The 23,749-nt window shown below is 41.7% G+C and overlaps 1 protein-coding gene across 5 annotated transcripts in view; it reads left to right on the top strand.

Moving 5' to 3' along the window:
• Positions 1 to 23,749, top strand: part of taok3a (TAO kinase 3a) — a 61,992-nt gene that overhangs the window by 36,673 nt on the left and 1,570 nt on the right. For all 5 annotated transcript variants that reach the window (XM_029440805.1, XM_029440803.1, XM_029440804.1 and 2 more), the window contains 10 exons: positions 3,065 to 3,146; positions 7,020 to 7,187; positions 8,506 to 8,703; positions 11,575 to 11,712; positions 16,989 to 17,225; positions 18,229 to 18,357; positions 19,403 to 19,606; positions 20,152 to 20,391; positions 20,882 to 21,094; positions 21,562 to 21,744. In XM_029440805.1, the coding sequence (XP_029296665.1) occupies positions 3,065 to 3,146; positions 7,020 to 7,187; positions 8,506 to 8,703; positions 11,575 to 11,712; positions 16,989 to 17,225; positions 18,229 to 18,357; positions 19,403 to 19,606; positions 20,152 to 20,391; positions 20,882 to 21,094; positions 21,562 to 21,744 (1,792 nt within the window). The remainder of the gene's footprint in view (positions 1 to 3,064; positions 3,147 to 7,019; positions 7,188 to 8,505; positions 8,704 to 11,574; positions 11,713 to 16,988; positions 17,226 to 18,228; positions 18,358 to 19,402; positions 19,607 to 20,151; positions 20,392 to 20,881; positions 21,095 to 21,561; positions 21,745 to 23,749) is intronic.

The following is a 23,749-nucleotide window of genomic DNA, read 5'->3' as shown; positions in this document are numbered from 1 at the left end:
AAAATAATCTAAACCTAGAAAATCCAGTGAAACTGCTGATACAACACTTTCATTCAACTGTGAATATTAAAGCCCAATCCGATCTGGGCTCAGTCAGGGTAACACATCCCTGTGTTAATCTGCCTGACCTGTGATCCCTGCAACAGGCCTTGTGCAAGGTCACACTAATGTAATTAACTACCTGGGAAACCTCTACCAAAGAGTTACTGTGTAAAAACACACATCAGTGCTGCTTGGTTCTAAGACATCTTTAAAAATATATCAGCATCAAAACAGTAGCGTGCTTATTCAAATATTATTCTAGTGGTTAAAATTAAAATGTTCTTGTGTTTGCTATACCAACTAGGATGTTTCTTTGTACACAGACTCGGTATTCTAAACGTATTATTGGAAAACAGCCGAGACTTTCTGCTGCTCTCAGCCTCACAGCAGACACTAATAGATCCTCTAGAGACCGTCCTTCCAGACATCAAAAAACTTTAAGCAATTTAATTTAGGCCAGCAGGTTTTAAACCGTTCTTTGCTGTGTCTGTGCAACAGCATCTCACCCACAGTGTGGACTAGTTGTGCTTCTGGGATATCATCATGTATGTGAAACTGCTGATTTCTGCTGATGCACATCATCTGTGTCTGAAGCTGATTGATTCTGTTTTTAAATTGTTTTGTAATAAACATTCATAACGTCATTTGTGGACTCCATTTTAGGTAAAGATAGGAAAGGTAAGATAAATGATTTTATAATAGTTATTTGGGCGAGCTAGATTATGAATGTTAACACTGACTACGACTTTAGCTATTTCATGTTATAAATTCTCAACTAAGCAAATATTAAATATTACATCCTCTTCCTCATAATTATTGTACATGCACGTGTACTCAATATGAGCTTGCACAAACCTGGAGATGAAAGAATGGAGGAATTTAGTATGAAATGGGTTATATTATTTCCCACAGCAGAAAAGAGGATAAATATGTAGTCGTATAAATATATAGAGTAGTAGGTGATCTAAACTGGAAGAGGTTTCAAGCAGGAAATTAGCAAGGCAGTAAATATTCCACCGTTCCTCTGATTTGCTGTAGCCACCACTCACACTTTGCAGGTGACGTGCGATTCTCATGGGGGAAACAACACTCATCAAATATTAAACCTTTGTTTGATGTTCTCCCTGTAATTTACCTCCGTGTTCTTCTTTTATGCTATCACTACCATGGTATGAAAGTGTGCATGCAGAGTCGTGTCTGTGTTTGCTTCTTGTCATATGTTGCAAGAATCTGTATCTTCTGCACATCAGAAGCGAGCGGCTGAATGTTGTTCTCTACCTGCCTCAGAGCAGCCTGAAGGCATCAGTGGCCTTCCTGAATCGTCCACCCAAGTGTTCTCATTTTATACTCTAAAAGAGAGCGTAGATCACGGGCTCTGTCATCAGAAACATGAGGCAGGGGGAGTCTTTTTGAAATGTGCTGCCTATGACTGCATGGAGAAGAGCAGTTGTAAAATTAGCGTTGGTTTCTATCATCGTGCTGAGGCGAGCGATTGTGTGGGGCGGCGCAAGGGTTGTGGTATTTTTGGAGGAGCTCCAGCGGCCCGAGGCGTTAGCAACATCCCGCCAGATGAGACTAGTAGAGACATCAGCCCCATAATGTAACTTCAGCACACATACACAGACCACACTGCACACACATTGGCTTGTGCACTCATTGACCTCGGGTAACCACAGAGGACGTTAGATGTAGAGTTTGAGGAGAAGCTAGGTGGTGCATTGGTGCACTTACAGACTCTACAATGACCTTGAATGTGTATATTGACCATGATAAATAGCACCATAGGCTACTTTATTTCAACAATCCATAGCAGGAACAAAGCACATGGTGTTACATATACTGTGTTATCATGAGTATATTTTTAGATTTGAGTCAGTGGCACGGTGTTCCACCGCTCCAGTGGCCTATATTTCTATTCCTCTGCATATTTATATAATCCATATATGGTGCTACACTAAGAGATTACATAGGATTGTTCTGGTTTCATGAATTGTTATGATAAACACAGCACAACAGAGGAAGCGATTACTCATCACGTTAAACATTGACAGTTAAAGGCTGAAGGCAGCCCATCATTGTCACTGCTATTTCTGCGTAAGGGGAGACACTACAGGTGAATGGGGTAACATGTTTAACTAATGGAAATCACCATAAAGATTCCCAAGTTGATTATTTACATTAATACAATATTATTTTCTATTACAAATTTTCTGAAATTGTATGACTAAATATGCAAATTAGACTTCATTATCCTAAATATGTGCTAATTTGCATACATTTCCAGAACAGAAATCTGAACATTGTATAATGCCAGGTTCAAAATTCTTGTTTAATTTTGTTGACATGAGTCAAATATATTTAATGAGGGCATTGTAGATGTATCACAGCCATAAAAAATAAAATAAATAATAATAATAATAATAATAATAATAATAATAATAATAATAGAAATAAATGTGATATAAATCAGGCTATGAGTGATGCATGAACAAACCCCTCTGTAAACACCTTCAGCATTTAGATAGAAATTAAACTGGGAAGCCGTGTGTGTGTGTGTGTGTGTGTGTGTGTGTGTGTGTGTGTGTGTGTGTGTGTGTGTGTGTGTGTGTGTGTGTGTGTGTGTGTGTGTGTGTGTGTGTGTGTGTGTGTGTGTGTGTGTGTGTGTGCTACTGAAGAGTATGAGGGGAAAAATAATTTTAAGAAAACTTTAAAGATATGTTTTGTAAAATCCCAAACATTTTGCAAGACACTACAGGTGAAGAGGGTGAAACGATGTAATAATAAATATCACCATGAAACTTTGCCTGTTTCATTAAGACAATCAGGTTTTGTATTACAAGTTTTCTGAAATGGTTTGTCATGTTAAGTATGCACATGAGGCATTAAACGTACAAATACAAAGAGCTGTAAAATAAACAGTTAAATGTGTATTTTGGAAGTATCTCTTGCCCTAAATTATTCCGATGTAAATACATTTGAGTGATCAGGGGAGTCATTGAATCTCGCTGTTCTCTTTAACCAGGTCTGACCCCTTCCGGAGCTTCGTCGACTACTGCCTACTGAAAATTCCTCAGGACAGACCCTCGTCAGGGGAGCTGCTAAGAGTGAGTGGGCTTCCTCTGTAATCCCTCCAGCTGTGACCTCACTTCCTGTCTCAGTCACTCCCTGAGCCGTGTGGATGAGTCACTCTCCCACGACTCCCTAATACACAAGCACATTCACAGTGTCTTCTTCAAGCACACAAATCAAGCACCCCTCTGAGAATTGCTTATTCTTTCTCTTTTGTTGTTGTAACTCTGCTTCCTCTGCCGTGCCTTGTAGCCATGGCCCTTAAGGGCCTTTATTGATAGTAACAGTAGAGAGACTACAGGAAATAAGGGGAGAGACAGGGAAGGACATTCATTGGGGTTCATGTTTGGTGCCTATTCCACCAGGGTGCCCCATTCTTTTGATTTATATACAACCTTTAGATCCTTTTTACAACAATATCGTATTACTAGGTCAACTAATTAAACCTTTTCTGAAGTGTTGGAAAAAGCACTTTAAAGTTGACCTTGTTATAAGAATTCTTTGTCAAACTGCTATTTCCAAGGTCAAAAACGAAGCCCAATGTTCCAAATCCACCCTCCCTCTCTTCCTGTCGCTCTTCTCTGTCATCTGTGAAATAAAAGGCAAAAATTATCCCATAAAATAAAGGTTTGAAAATTGAAATGCAGCTGCACGTCAGCCTTTTATAATTACATTTTAGCCATCATGCCTAATAACACCCCACTAAATCAACTAAAACGTAATGAATTTACACAGTGTTAATCTGTGCATGTTCATTGTTTCCTTGTATTTGAGGGGTTGATCTTTTTGTTTGTGTGACCAACTGGTAATCCTATTGGCCCGCTAAGAGTTTTATGGTCTTGGTGATTACGCTCAACAGTGCGGGAGCTCGAGCAGGAGTTTTCCCACCTGCCCGACCTGAGGGAGGGGATGATCTTAGGTAGCGGTTAAATAAGGGGCTCTGGACTGTCATCTGGATAGGATTGACGTTTAGACTGGAATTCACTCTTCCCAACACCCCTGACCCAAATCCTGGCCAAAAACCCATTAAAGAGGGATAAGTACCAAACAGACATGGGATCAGTGTCGAAGGGGCTTCTTTATAGTCAGGGCTCGGGGGGGTGGGGTGGTCGCTTATGATTAATTCCCCACTTTCTCTTCTTACACACACAAAATCATTCTTTCTTTCAGTGCACACACGCACACAGGCACACGCCCCTCCAAGCTCTTTAAAGGGGAAATCAGGTCACTAATCTGGGGGCCTTGAGCTATCAGTGTTCTGGCTTCAGGTTAAACTCACCCTCTCCCTGTAAACCTCGTTCAGAGTATAGTAATTATACAAATAATGAAATAATAACCTCTCAGTGACCTCATTTTTTAAGCAAAAATGTACAGTTAGAACATTTAGAAATAGCTCTGGGTTTTGTTTGTTTTTCATGGGTATGTTTTTTTTAATCCTATAAATGAACTAGCAAAGCTCAGATATTTCAAGCACCAGAGTCTCCCCAAATGGCTTCCCATAACACAAGAGGATGTGTTCCAATTGATCCTTTTGTCCGACCAACAGTCCAAAACCAGAAGATATTTCAATTTACAATAATATAAAACAAAAAAGCAGCAAATCCTCACGAGAAGCTGGAACCATTGAATAATATTTACCTTGATATATGACTTAAATGATAAACCCATTATCAAAATTGTTGGTGATGTATGTAGCTGGAGCCAGCAGAGCTGTTTCCCCTTGTTTCCAGTTGTTATGCTAAGCTAAGCTAACCTTTAATACATCGAGCATGTTTGGCTTGTTCACAACTACTACTGTAGCAGTGTATATTATTCTAAATAATAAAAAAATATTGTTAATACACTTTATTTGTATCGCACCTTTTCATACAAGAAATACCACACAATGTAAAAATATAACAGTTCATAGTATAAGATGGAAAATAAAACCCACTGAATCTCTTCTACTCGGTTATCTTTTCTTTTCTACATCAGTGGTGGAGGTTTTACATTTTTAAGATGAAAGTATTTCATGTGCATGCTCACATTTCTCATCACAATTCCTAACGGAGTAAATCTCTGAGGATGGTTTAGGACTTCTGGTAGAAGAAAGTATCAATTCATGGAAGGGACTGAAGAAGCTGTTGCTGCTTCTTCTAACCCTGACTTTATAATCTGGAAGAATCCCGGAGATAACTTCTGGCTGGTCGATGGGATGGTGGGGATGGGGCAACCACCCACACTCAGGTATAGGTCCGTCAGAAAACGGGACAAATCACTCCCGTCTCTATTTTCAGAGTGTGATGTCATTCCCCTGTGTCCTGACTAACCCATTACACCAGCAGCCGTCACATGGAGAGGAAGGTGTGCAGCGACAGTGAGCTGGAAATAGACCTAAAAGTGTGTGTGTGTGTGTGTGTGTGTGTGTGTGTGTGTGTGTGTGTGTGTGTGTGTGTGTGTGTGTGTGTGTGTGTGTGTGTGTGTGTGTGTGTGTGTGTGTGTGTGTGTGTGTGTGTGTGTGTGTGTGTGTGTGAGAGAGAGAGAGTGAGAGTCCTGTTCTCTAAAGGTTGCATACATTTAAGCACAAGATATTTTATGAATGAGTGACTAAGGAGGAGTGTCAATATATGTGTGTGGGTGGAAGAGCAGGGGAATATTTTATTTTACAGTTAAATGCTTAAAGAAAAAAATAATTTTATAAAAAGAACACATACATCTTCACCCCCTCATTGTTACCACCACCAGCCCCGCACACCCACTCTGACCTGCTGGTTATGTAACACAAAATAAATAATTACATAAATGCATAATGCCCCAAACGTCCACCAAATTACACCTTGCATGAAATACCAGAAAGGTTGGTTCCTTACAGTAGAACCAGTCACAGCTTGGAAATGTGATCTTAATACGTGTCACCAATCAGTTTAGAGTAAAATCAAGAATATCATTAAATAATCATGTTTTCATTCAGAAAGTCTGACCTTTTTTAATGTAATTTCAATGTTACAGAGATTTATCTTTCTTGCTCTGGAATTTCTTTTGGTAAGAAGTCCCGTGTGTATACAAAGGGGTCCCGTGTGTGTATACAAAGGGGTCCCACAGACTCGGTTATTTACTTCCCTTGAGAGGTTAATGTTTTGTCGGCCTTCTAGTAAAACAAAAACAAAAAGATTCAGATTAAAAGACTGAAACCTCTTAATTAGTCATCAGCATATTACTAAATGGTTGTATAATGTATTTGAAGCTGTCATTGACTTGGTGCCAAGGGAAATGCAGTTAAGACATTATTTATTGGAATGAAAAGGATTAAGAGTATTTACGAAAATCAATTTTATGGTATTTCAGTGTACGAGAGAATGAAGAGTGCTGGGACTCCCAGGATGGGCAGCGCAACCTACAGGCGCCCTCTAGTGATAGTCACAGTTGTGGTGCTTGTAGAAATAATACACTGAGTGAAAGAAGTACAATTAGATGTCCTTTAAACACAATTTATAAGATCTTTAAGAAAAGACTACGTAAAAACTTTAAAGTCCTGAACCATCGTTTTTTTTTATATATTACTGAGAAGAAACTCGGGAACTTGTGTTACATCATTCCAGCCAACACCGCTTTTTTGTTGGACGTTATTTTCCTAAAGATGTTAATTATTTGCTCTTAATAATTAAAATAATAGGTTACATTTATTTTAATTATAACTTGTAGTCTGTAACAAATATTGTTTGGAAAAAGACAAATACAATTGTACTAGAACAAACGGACAGATTGAATATCAACATTAGCATTGATAAAGTGTACAGTAAGAAGGCTGAAGTTAGGATTAAGTTAGGTTACTGTATAAAAGACTATTTTTCCATTTTTAAACCAATTGTTTCGTCCTTATATCACTCTTTGATTACTAACTCACTTCCTCCCTGTTCTTCTCTGCCCAGCATGATTTTGTGCGTCGGGAACGCTCGCCGCGCATTCTCCTCGACCTCATCCAGAGGACCAAGGATGCGGTGCGTGAGCTGGACAACCTGCAGTACCGCAAGATGAAGAAGATCCTCTACCAGGAGAAACACAACGGACCAATGGGAGAGAGCCAGGAGGAGGAGGAGGTAGGAGGAAGAGGGAGGAGGGAAGGGTAAATGTAAAGTTGAGAGAGACGAGTGGGAATCAAGGGGTTAAAAACATGAAACCAGTTCATCTCCATTTAAATTCTGTTCACAATTCTCTAAATTTCACCTCAAAGTAAAATCTGTCGTCATTTATTTATGGATTTGGTGTAAAACCATATTCAATTCATCTTTACTATCACAGAAAGGGAACAGCATCATAAACAATGATGAAGCCAACAGAGACAATATTTGGTAAAATAATAACCAGGTAGTCCACTAAAAAAGCAATAATCAGGCTGGCGCACGTTGCACACGGCAGTGTCGGGCACACGGCAGTGTCGGGCACACGGCAGTGTCGGGCTCAATTAATCTGCCAGTTATTTTCTAGATTAATTGTTGACATCTTCAAATTTCTTTGTCCACCAAGCAGTCCCAACAACTAACACATTCAGTATATATTGATATTAGACATTGTAAATCCTTACATTTGAGAAGCTGGAGCTAACGATGTCTTTACACTTTTGTTAGTAAACAAAAAAAAAAGATAGTCGATTATTTAAAATTGTTGGATGACAAGTTATTTTTTTCAGCTCTACTGCAGTGGATTCATTTGTTATTTGCAGTGAGGGAGATTTTAACTTGATTGCGTCAACATGCAGGACTCTTGGAGCTCAGATTCACAGCACAAAGGGTGAGCACAGGATAGTGATGTTACCTCAAGAAGAAACTGTACTTTTGTATATATAATATAATAAGTGGCCTTATTAACTGATTTTTCACTTCTAATAAGGTCAGTTAGAAAACAGAAATGCAGTTTATGGCTGCTCACAGGCGGCACTTTTACATCCCAACAAATGGAGCCTTCCACTTGTAGCCACGTCAGTCCGACATTGCGATAAAATCCTGACAGAGTCTGTTACTGCAGATTCAACTGAATTGTCGCCTGCACCTTAAAGCTGTGCAGCTTGATTCTCTTTATCTATCATGTACAAGTGCTTGAGTGGTCTTCTAATCTGAAGACCTCTCAGGCATACAGATGTGCATTAACATAAGAGTTGACACGCTAACACATATGAGCAATTTGAGGTTAATAGGACATTTAGTATGACTTTGAATCTAATGCAACCCAAAGGTCATTAGTTATTTTATTATTGAGGTGACTTAATTTAACAATACAATTTGGAGAGGCCTGTGTATATTGGGTGTGAAGGACACTGAAGTGTATGTGTGCGTAGCTGCATCTGTGTATAATTTCATGACTCTCGAGTGTTTATTTGTGGATGTGTTTTATGAAGATTGTGTGGTTGTTCTGTTGCAGGACAGCGAGGCAGCCAGCTGTAAGATGAACAGCCTGGGAAGCAACCACTCCATCCCCAGCACCTCGGTCAGCACGGGCAGCCAGAGCAGCAGCGTGAACAGCATGCAGGAGGTGCTCGACGACAGCTGCTCCGACATGACCATGATGCACCCCCAGGACTACAGCAGCACCCTGGAATCCTCCCCGCACACCAAGAAGGTAACAATCAGGGGTGAAGTGTTGGATGGCCTACTAGTTTTCACAACCTCTGAAATGTTTAATCTGGTTTAGGTTGGTGAGACGTATGTCCCACAGCACAGTATGGGATCCATATAGAGTTGTATATCACATCTTTAATACACCATAACATTATTTCTGCCAAGCAAAAAGACAAAGTTAAGAAATGTACTTTAGTAATGAGAATGAACACTTTGGCATAGCACAGAGTCCCCGCTCAAGCCACACCTTTAAACTACTGCTGCTAGTTCAAACCTGCATTCGAAATTGAGAATTTAATTCATGCTGGAGAGGCTGTGTGAATCCTGTCCAAACCACCCTGCCACCACAGATCAGCATATACAATAATTAAAGGACTAAGAGATTCAAGGCGTAATGCCACAGAACAAAATTCTCTCTCAACAATACAGATATAGCTTAACTCGGCCACCTGCAGAGGCAGGGTGCTCAGTCTTGGTTCCCTCAGCAAACTCTGCCTTGTTTTAAAAACATATCCATTTATTGAAAGGTTCTTTATGAACATGTGTTGTACTGGTTGAGTTTCCCCAGTTTGATAGTTGTTGTGCACTTGTTGGTTAGATGGCACCACTGAGTGGTCCAAACATAAAGAAGACTCTTCAGGACACCAAGGAAGTTTAATTTAATGCACATAAGTTTAGCTCACAGTTAAAACTCTGCAATGACCTTTGCTTCCGCTAAGGTCAACCCACAGTATGATTTTTCCCCCGTGGGTCCTCAAAGTGACAAATGGGAGCTTGAGCTCCCAAACACCCATTGAATCACGATTGTGACCATAGATCAGCATCACACCAATTTGTAAATCTGAATATTATTTTTCTTGGCACCCTTAACACAAATACGTTTCTTTTGTTACTAAATATGTTGCCACTTGCCATATGCGGAAGTATCTCGTAGCGTACATGTGCGCCTGGTACGGAAACAGTACTCTAACTTATTTTTGCTCTAAATTAAACTGATTCCCAAAAATAAAGATTAGTGTTTCATCATGGCTGAAAAATAAGAAGAAAAATATCTAATGGCTGAAATCTCAAATCCGGATCACCACAAAAGTCAGTTGTTTATTCGCACAACTGTAAGACTGTATCTGTCCATTCAAGTTTTTAAGAAACAAATAAAATCCTCCTTTTTGGAGCTAAAGCCAGATTACAGACGAGGACAACGTTTTATGTGACTGTAATTTGATCTGGTTTGTTGCCAGCAGGCCGTGTACCTTTCTTTCTAAGATCGTAGTCCTCAGTGAGCACAAACATAATCAGCACATGCAATGTCACTAATACAATCACTTCCTCTGCTAGGTGATAACCGTGCACTCAAAGATGGAAAGGACACATGTGTCTCTTACTATTTTCAAGTGCATGCGTAATCCCCTCCCCCTTTGAAACCATGGAAACCATCGACACTGTCTTTTCTGTTTGGCAGATTGCTTCAAGTTCATCACAAACACCGTTCACACTCCGAGAACAAAGGCTGTGTACACATGTCGACAAGCGGCACACACTCCCCACCATCTCCCCACTTACAGCTCTGTCATCCTACGCACGCACGCACACACACACACACACACACACACACACACACACACACACACACATTCAGTACACAGGTCAACACAATGCCTGACATTCTCATATGACTTAAACATCTGTGAAGAGAGGGCTGTCACTGCTCTTTCATTCTCTTTCTTCATCTGCTCTTTGTATTGTGACAGTGCATGAATAAGGATGTCATTTTATGAACAGACAGACAATGTGTTGTTTCAAGTTCAGGGGCTGAGCTGAGAACAAATGAAAGTGACACATACTGTTTTCAGATGCTGATGAAGGTCCCTCCTCACATGAATCAACTCTTTGGTCCCCTGGTTCTTAAAAATGTTCAGTTTTCTAATGGGGGGGGGGGGGTGGGGTTTGAGTGTTGACATTTCATCATGTTTTGGTTACGGTTGACACAGTTTTAGCAGCAAATGCTGAAGATTCCTTTTGAAGTGTAGATGTCGTACCGTTAAATTCAACGGGGAATTTTGTTATTTTTAAAGTCACAGAATGCTGGTGAAGAGTTTAAACACTGGCACAGTTAGTGAGTTCAAATCTGTGAAGTGTACCTTCATGTTCACTTCAGTGTTCTTGATTCTCGCATTATTGTAAGGCGAGACACTACGGGCAAAAACATCGTTTGACATGCACCGGCCTATTTTTAAGGTGTTCGTTTTGCGTTCATAATGTCTTCTTTCAGACTAGTCGAAAGAAAAGATCCAAAATACATATTTTGGTGTTTAATGTACTACATTTTGTCTATTTGAGTCCTAAATTCACCAAAATGAGCATTAGAGCCTTATTTGCATATTCAAACAAAACATTTCAGAAAACTTGTAATACAAAGAATAATTGTCTTAATGTACGTGATCAAGTGGAGACGTGTCATCTTTTACCCTATTCTCCTGTAGTGTCGAGCAAAATTAAGAATGCATATCTTTAAAGGCCGTTCATATATCATTCATAGCCTGATTTATGTCACATTTATATCCTGAAAACAAACCAGCATTTTATTTTTGTATAGCTGTTGATAGTATTCTCTGATTTATTGAGTGATACAAAGAGATGTGTATGCAAATGAGAACATATTTCATAAAATAATGCCTAATTTGCATATTTCAACATAATATTTCAGAATACTTGTAATACCAAAAATAATTGTCTTAATGTAAGTGATGAACTGGGGAGTGTCATGGTGATATCTATCCGTTAAATGTTTAGTGTAGTTTCTCCCCTAAAAGAAGACAACTCTTGTGCTCAGTTTGCATTTCTCCATGCTGTCTGTCTGTGTGTGTTCCCACAGGACCAACAGTATAACTGGGACGATGGGATGCACAGGGACCAACCTTTAGGACTGAGGCCGTCCTCCTCCGACAAGAGCAGCCAGGCCCAGAACTACAAGAACCAGGGCCGCTTTGCCACCATAAAATCAGCCTCACTGGTAAGTTTAACAAAAGCTCTTTCATCTTTTCTTCTCTTCTCTCTCTTTGAGTTCCTGAGACACGCGTTTTATTTGCTTTTACGAGTTTCAGCATCATTCATTTGTGCAACATTCACCTTGAATGTTGTGCTTCTTTAAATGCCAAAAAATTGAAGAACTGCTTCTTGCCGAAGCCAACAGTGTTGTGTTCACACCATGGCACCATATGAGTCTTTTTGTGGCGAATGTGGCGGTCGAACATTGAGTCTGGATGGGATGTACCGGAATTGTCTCCAAGAAATGGGAGGTGGATCTGTGTTCGAACAAGCTGATGTTTTTAAAATGTATTTTTTGGGATATTTATTCAGTTTTTTTCTTGTCGGTCCTTCTCTTGGTTTTCTCCTCCTGACTCTTTGACTCTGCTCTCCAGTTTCGGCCTCTGTCTCTGAAACGTATCTTATATCTCTGCTGTCTCTCATTCACTCCTTTTGTTTTCTCCTCTTTTACTACGCTTCACATTACCACCCTCCTCCCTCCACCCTCTGCTTTATTTCTTCCTCTCATGCACTTTGTAATACATCATCCTCAGAGCTGACTCTATAGTGTGTGTAGAAGGGGGAGGAATTCTCTTTCTCTCTCTCCCTTCCCGTCTGTTGTCATGGAAACCAGCTCTAGTAACTAGTGTGTGTGTGTGTGTGTGTGTGTGCGTGCCCATCCATGACCCAGTAGTATTAATTGTAAATCCCTTCTTACACCCAACACGAGAGAACATGAGCGAAGAAGATGTGCGTCTGTGTCCTAATACTGTCCTTGATAAGAGCGTGAACCGCTGGTCGTCCAGCACTTTTGTCATTTTATTGACCACATGTCGGCTTTATCTGTATTCGCACACAACTGGTAATGTCTTTGCTTTTTTGTTAATCTTACAGTCATAGGAGCTGTAAGATTCAGTCCAGCTGAAATGCCAGTGCACACCTATTACAATGTGAGGGTTGGAAATAAAAACGTGCCACAGTGAAGTAGATCCTCAAAAAACAGAAGCTCTAAAATTCCTGAATGAGACTTTGAATAAAAAATAATCCATCTATTGATGATTGCATCCCTAGTGTTATTAAACCTAACTAATCATTAAGTATTATATCAGTTCCCTTTCAAATGTGTGTCTCACTGTGGAAAAACCTTCTCACATTATCCTCAGAAGCCTCGATACCAATTTGTGACCACTTGAAACTTAAAACGGAGCAGTGTCTTCTCGTCACTGGTCTCAACTGGTAAACCTAAAACCAAAGAGAGATTTTCTTGTTTAATATAAATCCTTTTTAGAGGCCTGAAAATGTAAAATCATAGAGTAAAGCAAACCATAGTACAAAGTCTGGGGGGGAAGAAACACAACTGCCACTTAAAGAAAAGAAAAGCCACTGCCTCTGCATTTACTTACTGTTTAGTATTAGCTGCTAGAAGCCACCAAGCCATGTGGCACAAGCTACTTATTCATTATATATACTGTATGTCCATAGTTGTTGTAAGGTTTCGCCAAGCTAGCTACACCAGGCTTCCTTAACATAAGAGATGGCAAACCGGGCGCTAGCTCAGTCTACCTTATCTTCGCTTTACACAAAGAGTGGTGAGACACCTCACTCATGTTATCAGAGAACAGGGGCTACAGGACATGTAACCTCAAGTAAGTTACAGAAATGTGTTCTTAAGCACAAAAGAAAGGTAATTATGTCCTGTGTCCTCTACTCGCATACAACTTCATTAATGGCTTATAATCACTTTAACATCACAGGAATATTGTCGGCATACTACAGTTCTAACTCCTATATTCCTGTTTAAAAACTATTTTGTAAGTTGCAGTGGATTAAAGTCAAACTAAAATACCTCGGATGTAAGCAGCTCTGTGTAACTGAGGCTGCCACTCTTAGAAAGAGGCGGCATGGTGTAAACCACAGTGTCTGTGTTGTGTGATAGCGACAGTCCTGCCCGCCGGCGCTGAAAGAGAGATGACATCATCTCTTTTCTGCCGAGCGCAGACGTCCTCAGATTGGCTTCGACTCGCTGAGACTGGAATCAGCAGGTAGACAAAGAGAGAGGGAGAGAGAAGAACGGGGGTCCAGATGGTGAGAAAGGTGATGGATCGCCAGAGAAGGGAGAGAGAGGAAGACGGAGAGCATGAAAAGAGAGAAGCGGGGATTGAAAAAGAGAAAAATATGAAAGCATACCGCCAGTAATAAGTTGCATCCTTTATAAGCAAGTGAGGAATTTATGTTGAATGAAATGTGCTCATACAAAGGAGGAAATCATAGTGATGGAGGGAGATTGGAAGAGATTAAAGGGAGAAGGAAGTGGAAGAGCATGTTGGCTGGAGAAGGTAGAGACACCGGTGGCAGATATCAGGGGGATGAGAAGGACAGATAAACAAACAGAGGTGAGAAAAAGGAGCAGTGCAGATAGAGATCTCGACTGTCAAGGAAAGACCAGGGTGAGAGAGACAGAGGTGACATGAAGCGCAGAGTCCGATCTGATGTAGACAGGGGAAAACATGGAGCGAGGAGAAGAAGAAGAACGAGAGAAAAGGAAGGGTAATACTGAAAAAAAGTACAGATGAAAGATAAGGTGGAGCAGGAGGAAACATCGAGGGGAGATGGAAGGATGAGGGGGGAGGGAAACGGCAGAAAGAGATGAATGTAAAGCGAGAAGGAGAACAAATGTAAGAAATAACTACCAAATGAGAGGGAGGGCCGGGGTTATTATAGGTCAGATGAAGTAACTGACTGGCTGTGTGAGAGACAACATCGTTGTAAGACATTTCACCTCATCTGCCGCTTCACTCGTCTTCAGCTCAGGGGTTGCCTGTTGTAACCTGACAGCCTGTAAACCGATCAGCACGTTAACAACAGAGCAGCAGATTAGTCAAGTTTATGAAACATGCATCTTCCCCGTCAGGCGACAGTTAAAGCTCATAACTCATAGCAGTAAGCTATGTTTTTATAAAGCAGAAAATAATTAAAAGTCGTGTTTCATATGCTAATGTCAGAGGCTGTGGTTAAATCTAATGCACTTTTGCATTTGCTTTGCTTTTGAGGCCCAAACTGAGATGAGAATACAGAGCCCCCAACATCTACAGGAAAACATGACAAATAAAGAAGGGTCTGTGGAGGCTCTTTGCTTCCCCCTTTTTAGCCAAATGACTTCTCCACATGTTACTATACATCTGTAGCAACATTCAAAGTAAGCCTTCTTCTTCTATCTCGTACCTGACAGACCTCAAGAGTCAGTTCAGCTTTTATACATTGTACTAATGTAATAGGAATATTTCTCACAATTTGCATACTTTTGGAAAAATGCATTTTTATTTTCTCCAATAAAATATTAGCTGTATACGTAAGGAGTTGCTCACTTTTATTTATTATTTAATACAAGGCGATAAAAAGAATGCAATGTTTTGCAGACCATCGTCCATTTTTAGCAAATTGAACGCCTTCTTTTCAATGCTGAATTCTGTCAGGAAAACAACCTTGACCTGCTCTGTTAAAGGGTTCTTACTCAAATAAATAATAAGCAAAATGAAGATAGAAACTGGCTGTACTCGTTCCCTTTATATTACATTTCTCAAAGCCATTTTTTAGGACGTGTCATGGAAGAGCAGAGTTGGGGTCAGCTCGTACTGATTGACACCAGATACCCGGTGAACACAGAGCGCAAACCGTCTGTGTGTCGATTGTTATTAATTAGATACAAACAAAACTGCAACAAGACAATTTTGTCGGTGCTCGCCCTAATTATTTGTTAATACTCAACCACCGGCACAGCATTTCCTCTAGTCAACACATCATGTCCTTTCAGTACTTCATTAAGACCACCTTGAACTGCAACATAAGCAAAATAACTAAGTTCAGCTGCTTAATTCCCCCTGATCTCACATTCTCCTTTAGCCTGCATGCCTCCACAACCCCCAAACCCCCTCACTGAATATGATCTCCTTTCCCTCCCTGAGCCTTGTGTGAAAGAGGCTGTCACATGACGTGACTTGGCCCTTTGTGGCACCATGCAGGGTGGCAGTGACTAGGATTGGGAGCTGCTAATCAGCACAGATTAAGGAGGAGGGGGGAGCTCAACCTCCACCTATTTCCACGCTAACCCCCCACCCCACCCCATTTTCTCGTCTTGTTGCTCTTATTTCACTTCTCATTATTTCCATTTTTTCTTCAAACTCTCTCCCAGTCACTCTCCATCTGCTGTTTCTCCTTTGCAATCACCCCCCCCTCAGTTTTTTTCTGCCTGCTCCTCTCTAACCCCCCCCCCCCTCTCCAACTTCTCTCACTCTTTCTCAATGAGGTATTCATGTGACCCACCTGCTGTCCGCCGCTTAGCGTTAGTCCAACTAAAGAGCCGCTCTGTGCTCTTGTTGGCCCGTGCGGCCGGCCTGCCTCATTCACAGTTCACTCGCCTGCCTTGGCCGCTGCGTGCCCAGGGCACGAACCAAGGAGAAGGGAGAGGGGGGGTCGTCGTCCAGTAAGGGTGGGTCTCAGGGTGGCATTGGAGCTCAGGCAGGGTTCTGTCGGGCATAGGATGCTGCACAAGATTCCTGGATGCTGGTGCACTTGGCTAAAATTCGCCATCATGTTTGGCCTGAGGAGTTCAGGTGGAAGTTATGAGAAGATGCGGAGCGAGTATTACCTAGATGTGGAGAACCCTTTCTGTCCTCAGGTTGGTGTTTCCAGTGTCAGGTTTTTTACAAAAAAAAAAAAGGTTACATTGTTAAGACATGCTATTATGGTCCTTTACATTTAATTATGAGGATGTTAAAAATCTAAACGTTTTTTCTTGCTCTGATATGTTTGTTTTAGAAACATGTTTTGGATGCTTTGTGGTTGCCTGATCTATGCAGCGACTGTGTGCGATGGTCAGATGAAAGAGCTTTTGTGAGGCTCTAGTAGTAACTTCATCTCGGGATTTCACAGTATTTATTTGTTTAAGGTTGTAATTTCCCGTCACTGGTTGAAACTACTTTCTTGCCTCTTTAAAACGGACACATGTTACAGTAGCAGTTGAGCTGTAATGCTTTACAGTATTGAATTCATTTTATTTTCAGTTTTTGGAAAAAAGATAACGCAGATAAATAGATATTGTATACTTACAAAGGACGGTTGACATGTTAAGCGTTGCTGTTTGGATACAAACTATATTTTAATACACTTTAAACTGTTCTGTATTTGTTAAGTCATTAGTTTTGCGGCCCGATCAAAAATCGGAAATCGCGGCGTTCACATCTCCTAACTTCTCTGCCTCCACAGGTGACGAAGCAGATCCACGAGCATGAGCAGGAGAGCGAGCTGCGGGAGCAGATGTCGGGCTACAAGCGCATGCGGCGGCAGCACCAGAAGCAGCTGATCGCCTTGGAGAACAAGCTGAAGGCCGAGATGGACGAGCACCGGCTCAAGCTGCAGAAGGAGGTGGAGACGCAGGCCAACAACGCCTACATCGAGCTGGAGAAGCTGGCCAAGCGCCACGCCGTGCATTCTGAGAAGGAGGTGGGATTTGTCAGGGTTGTGGTGGCTTATAGGACATGAGTGCATCCATAAGTACAGTAACTCCTAAGTTATATCACAGATGATCACAACTACCGATATGAACCATTCAACAGTTAGCTGGTGATTAAGGTCCTTGGAAAAAGAGGGGAGGCCATGATGTTGACGTTATAATGATTCTATAGCCGCTGTTGTGGTTTCAAACCATGAAGTTGCAAACTTGATCTTAAATGTAATGGTATGGAAAGTTTTGTTGTTCACTTTACGCACTGCTGCCACTCAATGATACATAAGATGAAACACAAGGGTGGAAGTGTGCCACAGAATGTCACGCTCTGAAGAACAAGCTGCATATCTCTGTGATTAGCACGCAGCGTGCCAGCCCAGCCGGGGAGATAGTATATCTGTTTATGTAGCCCAGCATGCGGCAACATCAACACACAATGTCACATGCCACACGTCACTCAGCTAAACCAACAGGTCACTCGATGTTAACTTACCTCAGAAAACCTCGACGGGATGTCCTGGTGGATTTAGCAAATTAAATCTGCCATTTTTTGGATACTTTTAACCAAAGCATCTACAGCACTGTGATGTGTTTGTAGGCCTGGCTTTAGTGGAAGTGAAATTCCTGCATTACTGTTAGACAATGAACTGACTTTGTCAAATTACCGGCATTATAAATCTCCTACTGACGATTGTCGATTAATCTGCAGATTTCTTTTCTTGATTGATAAATGAATTCTTTGTCGATACTATGTCGTTGAAAATTCCTGCTATAGTTTTCTTGAGCTCTAAGGGACTTTTTGGCACTTTCGGTTGAAAGATTACTGAAACGATAAATCATTATCAAGGTCAATATGTACATTAAACTGCAGATTGTTGGTGGTATTGTATAACCCTAGTTAGTAAAGGACTTTTGTTCACTGTTTAGTGGTGAGCTTGTGGCCTGTACTGCTAAGCTAACAGTCCCTCGTCCCTCCCGCCTGTTTCATGTGTTCCCCAGATGAAGACGGCGTTGGCGGATGAGAAGAAGTTCCAGCAGCAGATCGTGGCCCAGCAGAAGAAAGAGCTGACCACCTTTCTGGACAATCAAAAGAAGCAGTACAAACTCTGCAAGGAGAAGATTAAGGAGGTGTGCCTTGTTTTGTTGGTTTCCTTTTTCCTCCTCAGGCGAGCTCCTTTTGTACGCCTCTCTCACATGTGACACATGGTCTTGTGTGCTGTTTACTGTTGAATCAGCCCTCCTCCACACAAACGTGCACATTCAGTACCTCTAAAAGAGGTCTTTTGGAAGTTGTGTTGAGTCACTCGGCCTACTCGCTGTGTACCTACACATGTACATTCACACAAACAAGGAAACCCACAAATCCATACGCACAGTGTAGCATTTGTGTGCCTCCACAACCTTCAAACCGAGTCTGGAGAATACTCCTGTGGGCTGGGAGTGTGATGCACTGTGTTTTCAGTTACAAGATAAGTGACCAAAATTAGGTCAGCAGCACAGTTAAAAGAAAGCATCGCTGGCAGGGAGAGATATTTCCCACCAACTGAGGGCTATTACAGAATTAGACACCACAGAGAACGGGGATCAGGCTCATGTGTTAAGTGCATTAGCTCGAGTTGTAGATTACCTTAAAGCCCATGAAAGAGAAAGAGAACTCATACCGAGGAGGGATAGATTTAGCAGAATTCCTCTTTTTCAACCCTCCTCTGGTTATGAAAGTAATTTGTAGTTCCAGACAGAAGGTCAATTGGAGTTTGCCGTATGCTCTCACTACAAACACTTGATATTGTGAACATTATTCTTTATTTACGGAGGCGTTGTTTATTTTCACATTCAAAACATGCGTACGTGATGCGTAGTTGGGACATTTTCTGCTTGTTTAGACTTTTTGCTGGTTTTAATATCTCAAGTTGGATAGTTCCTCACCCACAGCCCATGATGGATAGTGCCAAACATACCTGCCATTGTCTTTACCAGTTAAACTGATTTTCAAATTGACAACTTCAATAACAGATAAACTACGCTAACCCACGATGTCAGATAAACCCACCAATCACAGCTCAAATTCACCAATGCTACAGCCTAGTACTGACTCGGACTCTCCTTTGTCCTGTACTTGTCCAAACAAGTAATTCTTCGATTCCTCTGCTTTAAAACTCTCGGCCCTTCTCAGGAGATGAACGAGGACTATAGCACACCCAAGAAGGAGAAGCAGGAGCGTCTGTCCAAGCACAAGGAGAACATGCAGCATTCCCAGGCCGAAGAGGAGGCCCTTCTCCTGGCCCAGCAGAGAGTTTTCTACGACAGGAACTGCCGAGCCTTCAAGCGCAAAGTCATGATTAAGAGGCACGACTTGGAGCAGGAACAGATCCGAGAGGTGCGGAGGAAACATACAAATAATAAAAACATCACGACCATACATTATAAATGAACTGTGTTGTTAATTGTATTGTTAAATGTCTCCATTGAAGTAACCCCCATGTTTATTAGTGATTGTTTGTGATGTTGGTGTGAACAGGCCCATTGTGATTATAACATCAACATATTTTTCTCAGCAGTGTGTCCTTCATAATTACACCGGCTCACTTTAAATCTGTGTAAGAAGATTATTACAAAGAAAAGCTGTTGTGTAAATCTGGAGGAAGTCTTCAAATGTCTAAAGGCAAATACATGGGAAAATACATAAAACTCTGAGTTATGTTTTGATATGTTTTGATATGTATTGATTGTTCAGCTGTTGATAATGGCAGCCAATGTTAAGCCTGAAACAAACAAAGAGGAACATTTGATTTCTACATGTGTGAATGTCACATTTAAAACAAGCTGAACAAACCATGTTATTCAACAGCACCTACTGCAAGTCATCCATACGTCCTTCCCCTCTCCCAACTCTTCCTACATCTCTCCTCCCGGTCCTCCTAGGAGCTGAACAAGAAGAAGACCCAGAAAGAGATGGAGCACGCCATGCTGATCCGCCACGACGAGTCCATGCAGGAACTGGAGCACAGGCAACTGAAGACCCTGCAGAAGCTGCGGATGGACCTGATCCGCCTGCAACACCAGACAGAGCTGGAGAACCAGATCGAGTACAACAACCGGCGTGAGCGTGAACTTCACCGCAAGCATGTGCTGGAGCTCCGGCAGCAGCCCAAGAACCTCAAAGTGAGTCGACGATAAGGATTTCCATCGATGATTCTACAGATTTAAAATATTTGGTGGTTATTGTCAACGGGTGTTTGAAATGCAGCGCTGACGGTAAAAGAACAAAACCTTTTGTTTCCAGATTTTCAGGTTTTTTTGTGTCTTTGAAAACACAAATTGGATCCACCTCTAAGATGGCGCAAGCCATGAGCAACGTCTTTTATGTTTTAGAAAGATTTGGATAAAACAGTGATGCAATGTGGATGTAACAAATGATCCTGGAAAGAAATGGTGAAAGAACATACTAAATGTGTCATCTCTGAATGTCATTTCAGTTTAATTTGCTTTTGATGGATTTGTGCCTCTGGCTTTTTTAAACGTTAGCAGCAGAATTCTTGAGGCACAACTCAAAAAAAGAGTTAACAACAACAACGAATTAAAAAAATGTAATACTCTTTACATTGTCTACATCTTCTCACTGTTTTCTGTCCGTCTCCGTCCTCTCCACCAGGCTTTGGAGCTGCAGATCAAGAAGCAGTTCCAGGACACATGCAAGGTGCAGACCAAGCAGTACAAGGCCCTGCGCCACCACCAGATGGAAATTACGCCCAAGGCCGAGCACAAGACGGTGCTCAAGGCCCTGAAGGATGAGCAGACACGCAAGCTGGCCATCCTGGCTGAGCAATATGAGCAGAGCATCAACGAGATGATGGCCTCACAGGCGGTGAGTGGAGAGACGTTCACCTCATCTTTTTCTGGACATTCATTTGTTGTTATAAATGCAGGAAGGCATATTTTGAAGGACATTATGAGGCCTTTCTCTCCACCTGTTGCTCATGATTTTACATTTTTCTCCTCCTTGTTTGTGCTCCTCTCATGTTGTCTTGTATGTTTCTTTTCTTCCTCTTTTTGTCCCACCTTCATTTACAATCACTCTTCATGTCTTCACATCTCTGACCCCTCCCCTCTCTCTCCATGTCTTGTCTGTCCTTGTTGCTCTTTCATTTTCTTCCACCACTTTGTGTCCGCCTCCCCTCCTTTCTGTCTATTCCCTCTTTCTCTCTCTCTCTCTCTCTTTCTGGGTGTCTTATCAATGTACCCCATACCCTCCCCCTCAATCTATCCATCTCTCTCTTGCTGCCTCTTTGTACCTACCTCTCCCCCGTTGCGGTCCATGGTCGGCTGTGTCAGCTGCGTCTGGACGAGGCCCAGGAAGCCGAGTGCCAGGCCCTGAGGCAGCAGCTGCAGCAGGAGATGGAGCTGCTCAATGCCTACCAGAGCAAGATCAAGATGCAGACCGAGGCGCAACACGAGCGCGAGCTGCAGAAGCTGGAGCAGAAGGTGTCGCTGCGTCGGGCTCACCTGGAACAAAAGGTGTGTTGAATGAAACAATCGTCATTTCAAAAGAGCCAATTCAAAAAGAAAATGTAACTGCTCAGTAGGACATACTTTAGTTTGATCAATACAAACAACTTAAATGAAACGCAGTGTTTCTCACACTCCTTACAAGAACAACTAATAAAAAGCTTTATTTACATAAAGTCCTCATAGCAAACAAAGACCCCGACGGGAATGACCCACACGCCGTACATCATGTTACTTAATAAAGAAATCAATCATTTGACACAAAATATTGATTAACATTTTTTTTTATTGCTTCCGAAGATCAGACCTGCGTCCATAGCAGCGGTGTGTTATTACGAAATAACAGGTCGAGAGTAGAATTGATCGATCACAATCGAGTATTCAACAAAGCCGTGTAATAACAGAATGTAACTTTCTGAAACCGACGATCTGACGAGCCCACCCGGCGATCGTCCAGCTGTGCAGTATTTGTGTGTACAACCAGAGGCAACACCCTGAACCATGACTGCACACATACACAATATGCACACTCGAGCCTTTAGCCTCCCTAAATACCCCACAAGAACAACACTGTTGGGAAAATTGTCACTACCTTAAACATAGTGACCCCATCCTGCTGATGATGACATAAACAAAAACTCAAAACAAAATCCAGCCCTTAAAGCTGATATTGCATTTACAAGATTAAATGATGCTTATTTGCATTCTCTCCTCCAACATCCTGCCCCAACAGGACTTACAGTACGTCACATGCAGGAGGTAAAGACACGCGTTACATAAATTACTCGATGCTTAAGCGAACAGGTCCGGATACACATTTGCATCCACCTCAGCAGGCAGTGCGGGCATGAAAGGCGACCCAGACAGACATCCATGAGTTCACACAGACACACACAGATTTCCCTCACCACAGGTGGTGATGAGAGGCATGCCTTCCTGCAGGGAGCAGACAACCATTTCTCTCCCACACACCCCTCATGGCGGTGAAATCTCTAGACGACAGTATGGTGCTCTTGTTACGACATGTTTGTCTTCCTCTGTTTCTAATAAGAAACAGTTAATACATTTGAACTTATTATTATAGCTTGTTGTATGTGTCCAGTCTACGTGGCTTATGCACATGCCCCTTTAGATGTGCCTAACCTTGTGACATTTTCATGCTTTGATTTTGTAATAATTATCAATTATGAAGTAGTATTAATTTGACATATGCAGCTGTGTTGCAAGCTGGCAAGTAGCTTTCATAGTTTGATATAATTCTATATTTCCACATTAATTTGACCCCGTTTCATCAATCTGTGTCCCCCAATTTGGTTGCATGACACTCCTGATTATGACGCATCTTTTATTTGACCATTCACGCAAGCTGCCATGTATACCAACGACACGTGATAAGATTAGAACGGCCGAGTACGCCTCCTTCAAAAGTGACCGACGTCATCGCTACAGTCTAGTAGACAGCACTCCGACAACAAAGGGAAGAGACATTTCAAATGCAGCCGTGATCCAGTTCTGCTGGGTCCAGTGGACCTCTGCGGTGGTCTGTTGCCATCTCCTGGCCGCATCCGGATCTGCACTCTGGGACCGGGGATGATGTCATGGTTTTTAGAAGCACTATTGTCCTCCGGTTCGGTTCATGGTCAGAGTCTGGAGTTTTCTGTGCATGCTCAGTAGTTGGCCAGATTGCCGTATTGCGCCATGCAGTGCTTTGTCTGCACCTGTGGATGTGTGTGCTGAGTAAATGTGGGTGTTGGGTTGAAACATCCAACAGACACAACTCCTGCCATGACTGAACCTGCATAACACAACTTAACACACTATAGTATACCTTTAAGGTTATTTAGTAAGGGTTTTAAATAGCCACAGGAGTTTGGGAAAAACCATTATGGTGCGCTCTGCAGTATTAAGAAAACCTACACGATCATCCTGCATTTGTAAAGGTAACATCTGCTATGATGTACATTCATAAGGTTTACGATTCCTGGATTATATTAGAGCTGCTGTCTTTCTTCAC

This window comes from Cottoperca gobio, chromosome 9 (assembly GCF_900634415.1).
Source record: "Cottoperca gobio chromosome 9, fCotGob3.1, whole genome shotgun sequence".
Classification (NCBI taxonomy): domain Eukaryota; kingdom Metazoa; phylum Chordata; class Actinopteri; order Perciformes; family Bovichtidae; genus Cottoperca; species Cottoperca gobio.
The sequence above is the reverse complement of the archived record's forward strand: the minus strand, read 5'-3'. Positions and strand labels throughout refer to the sequence as shown.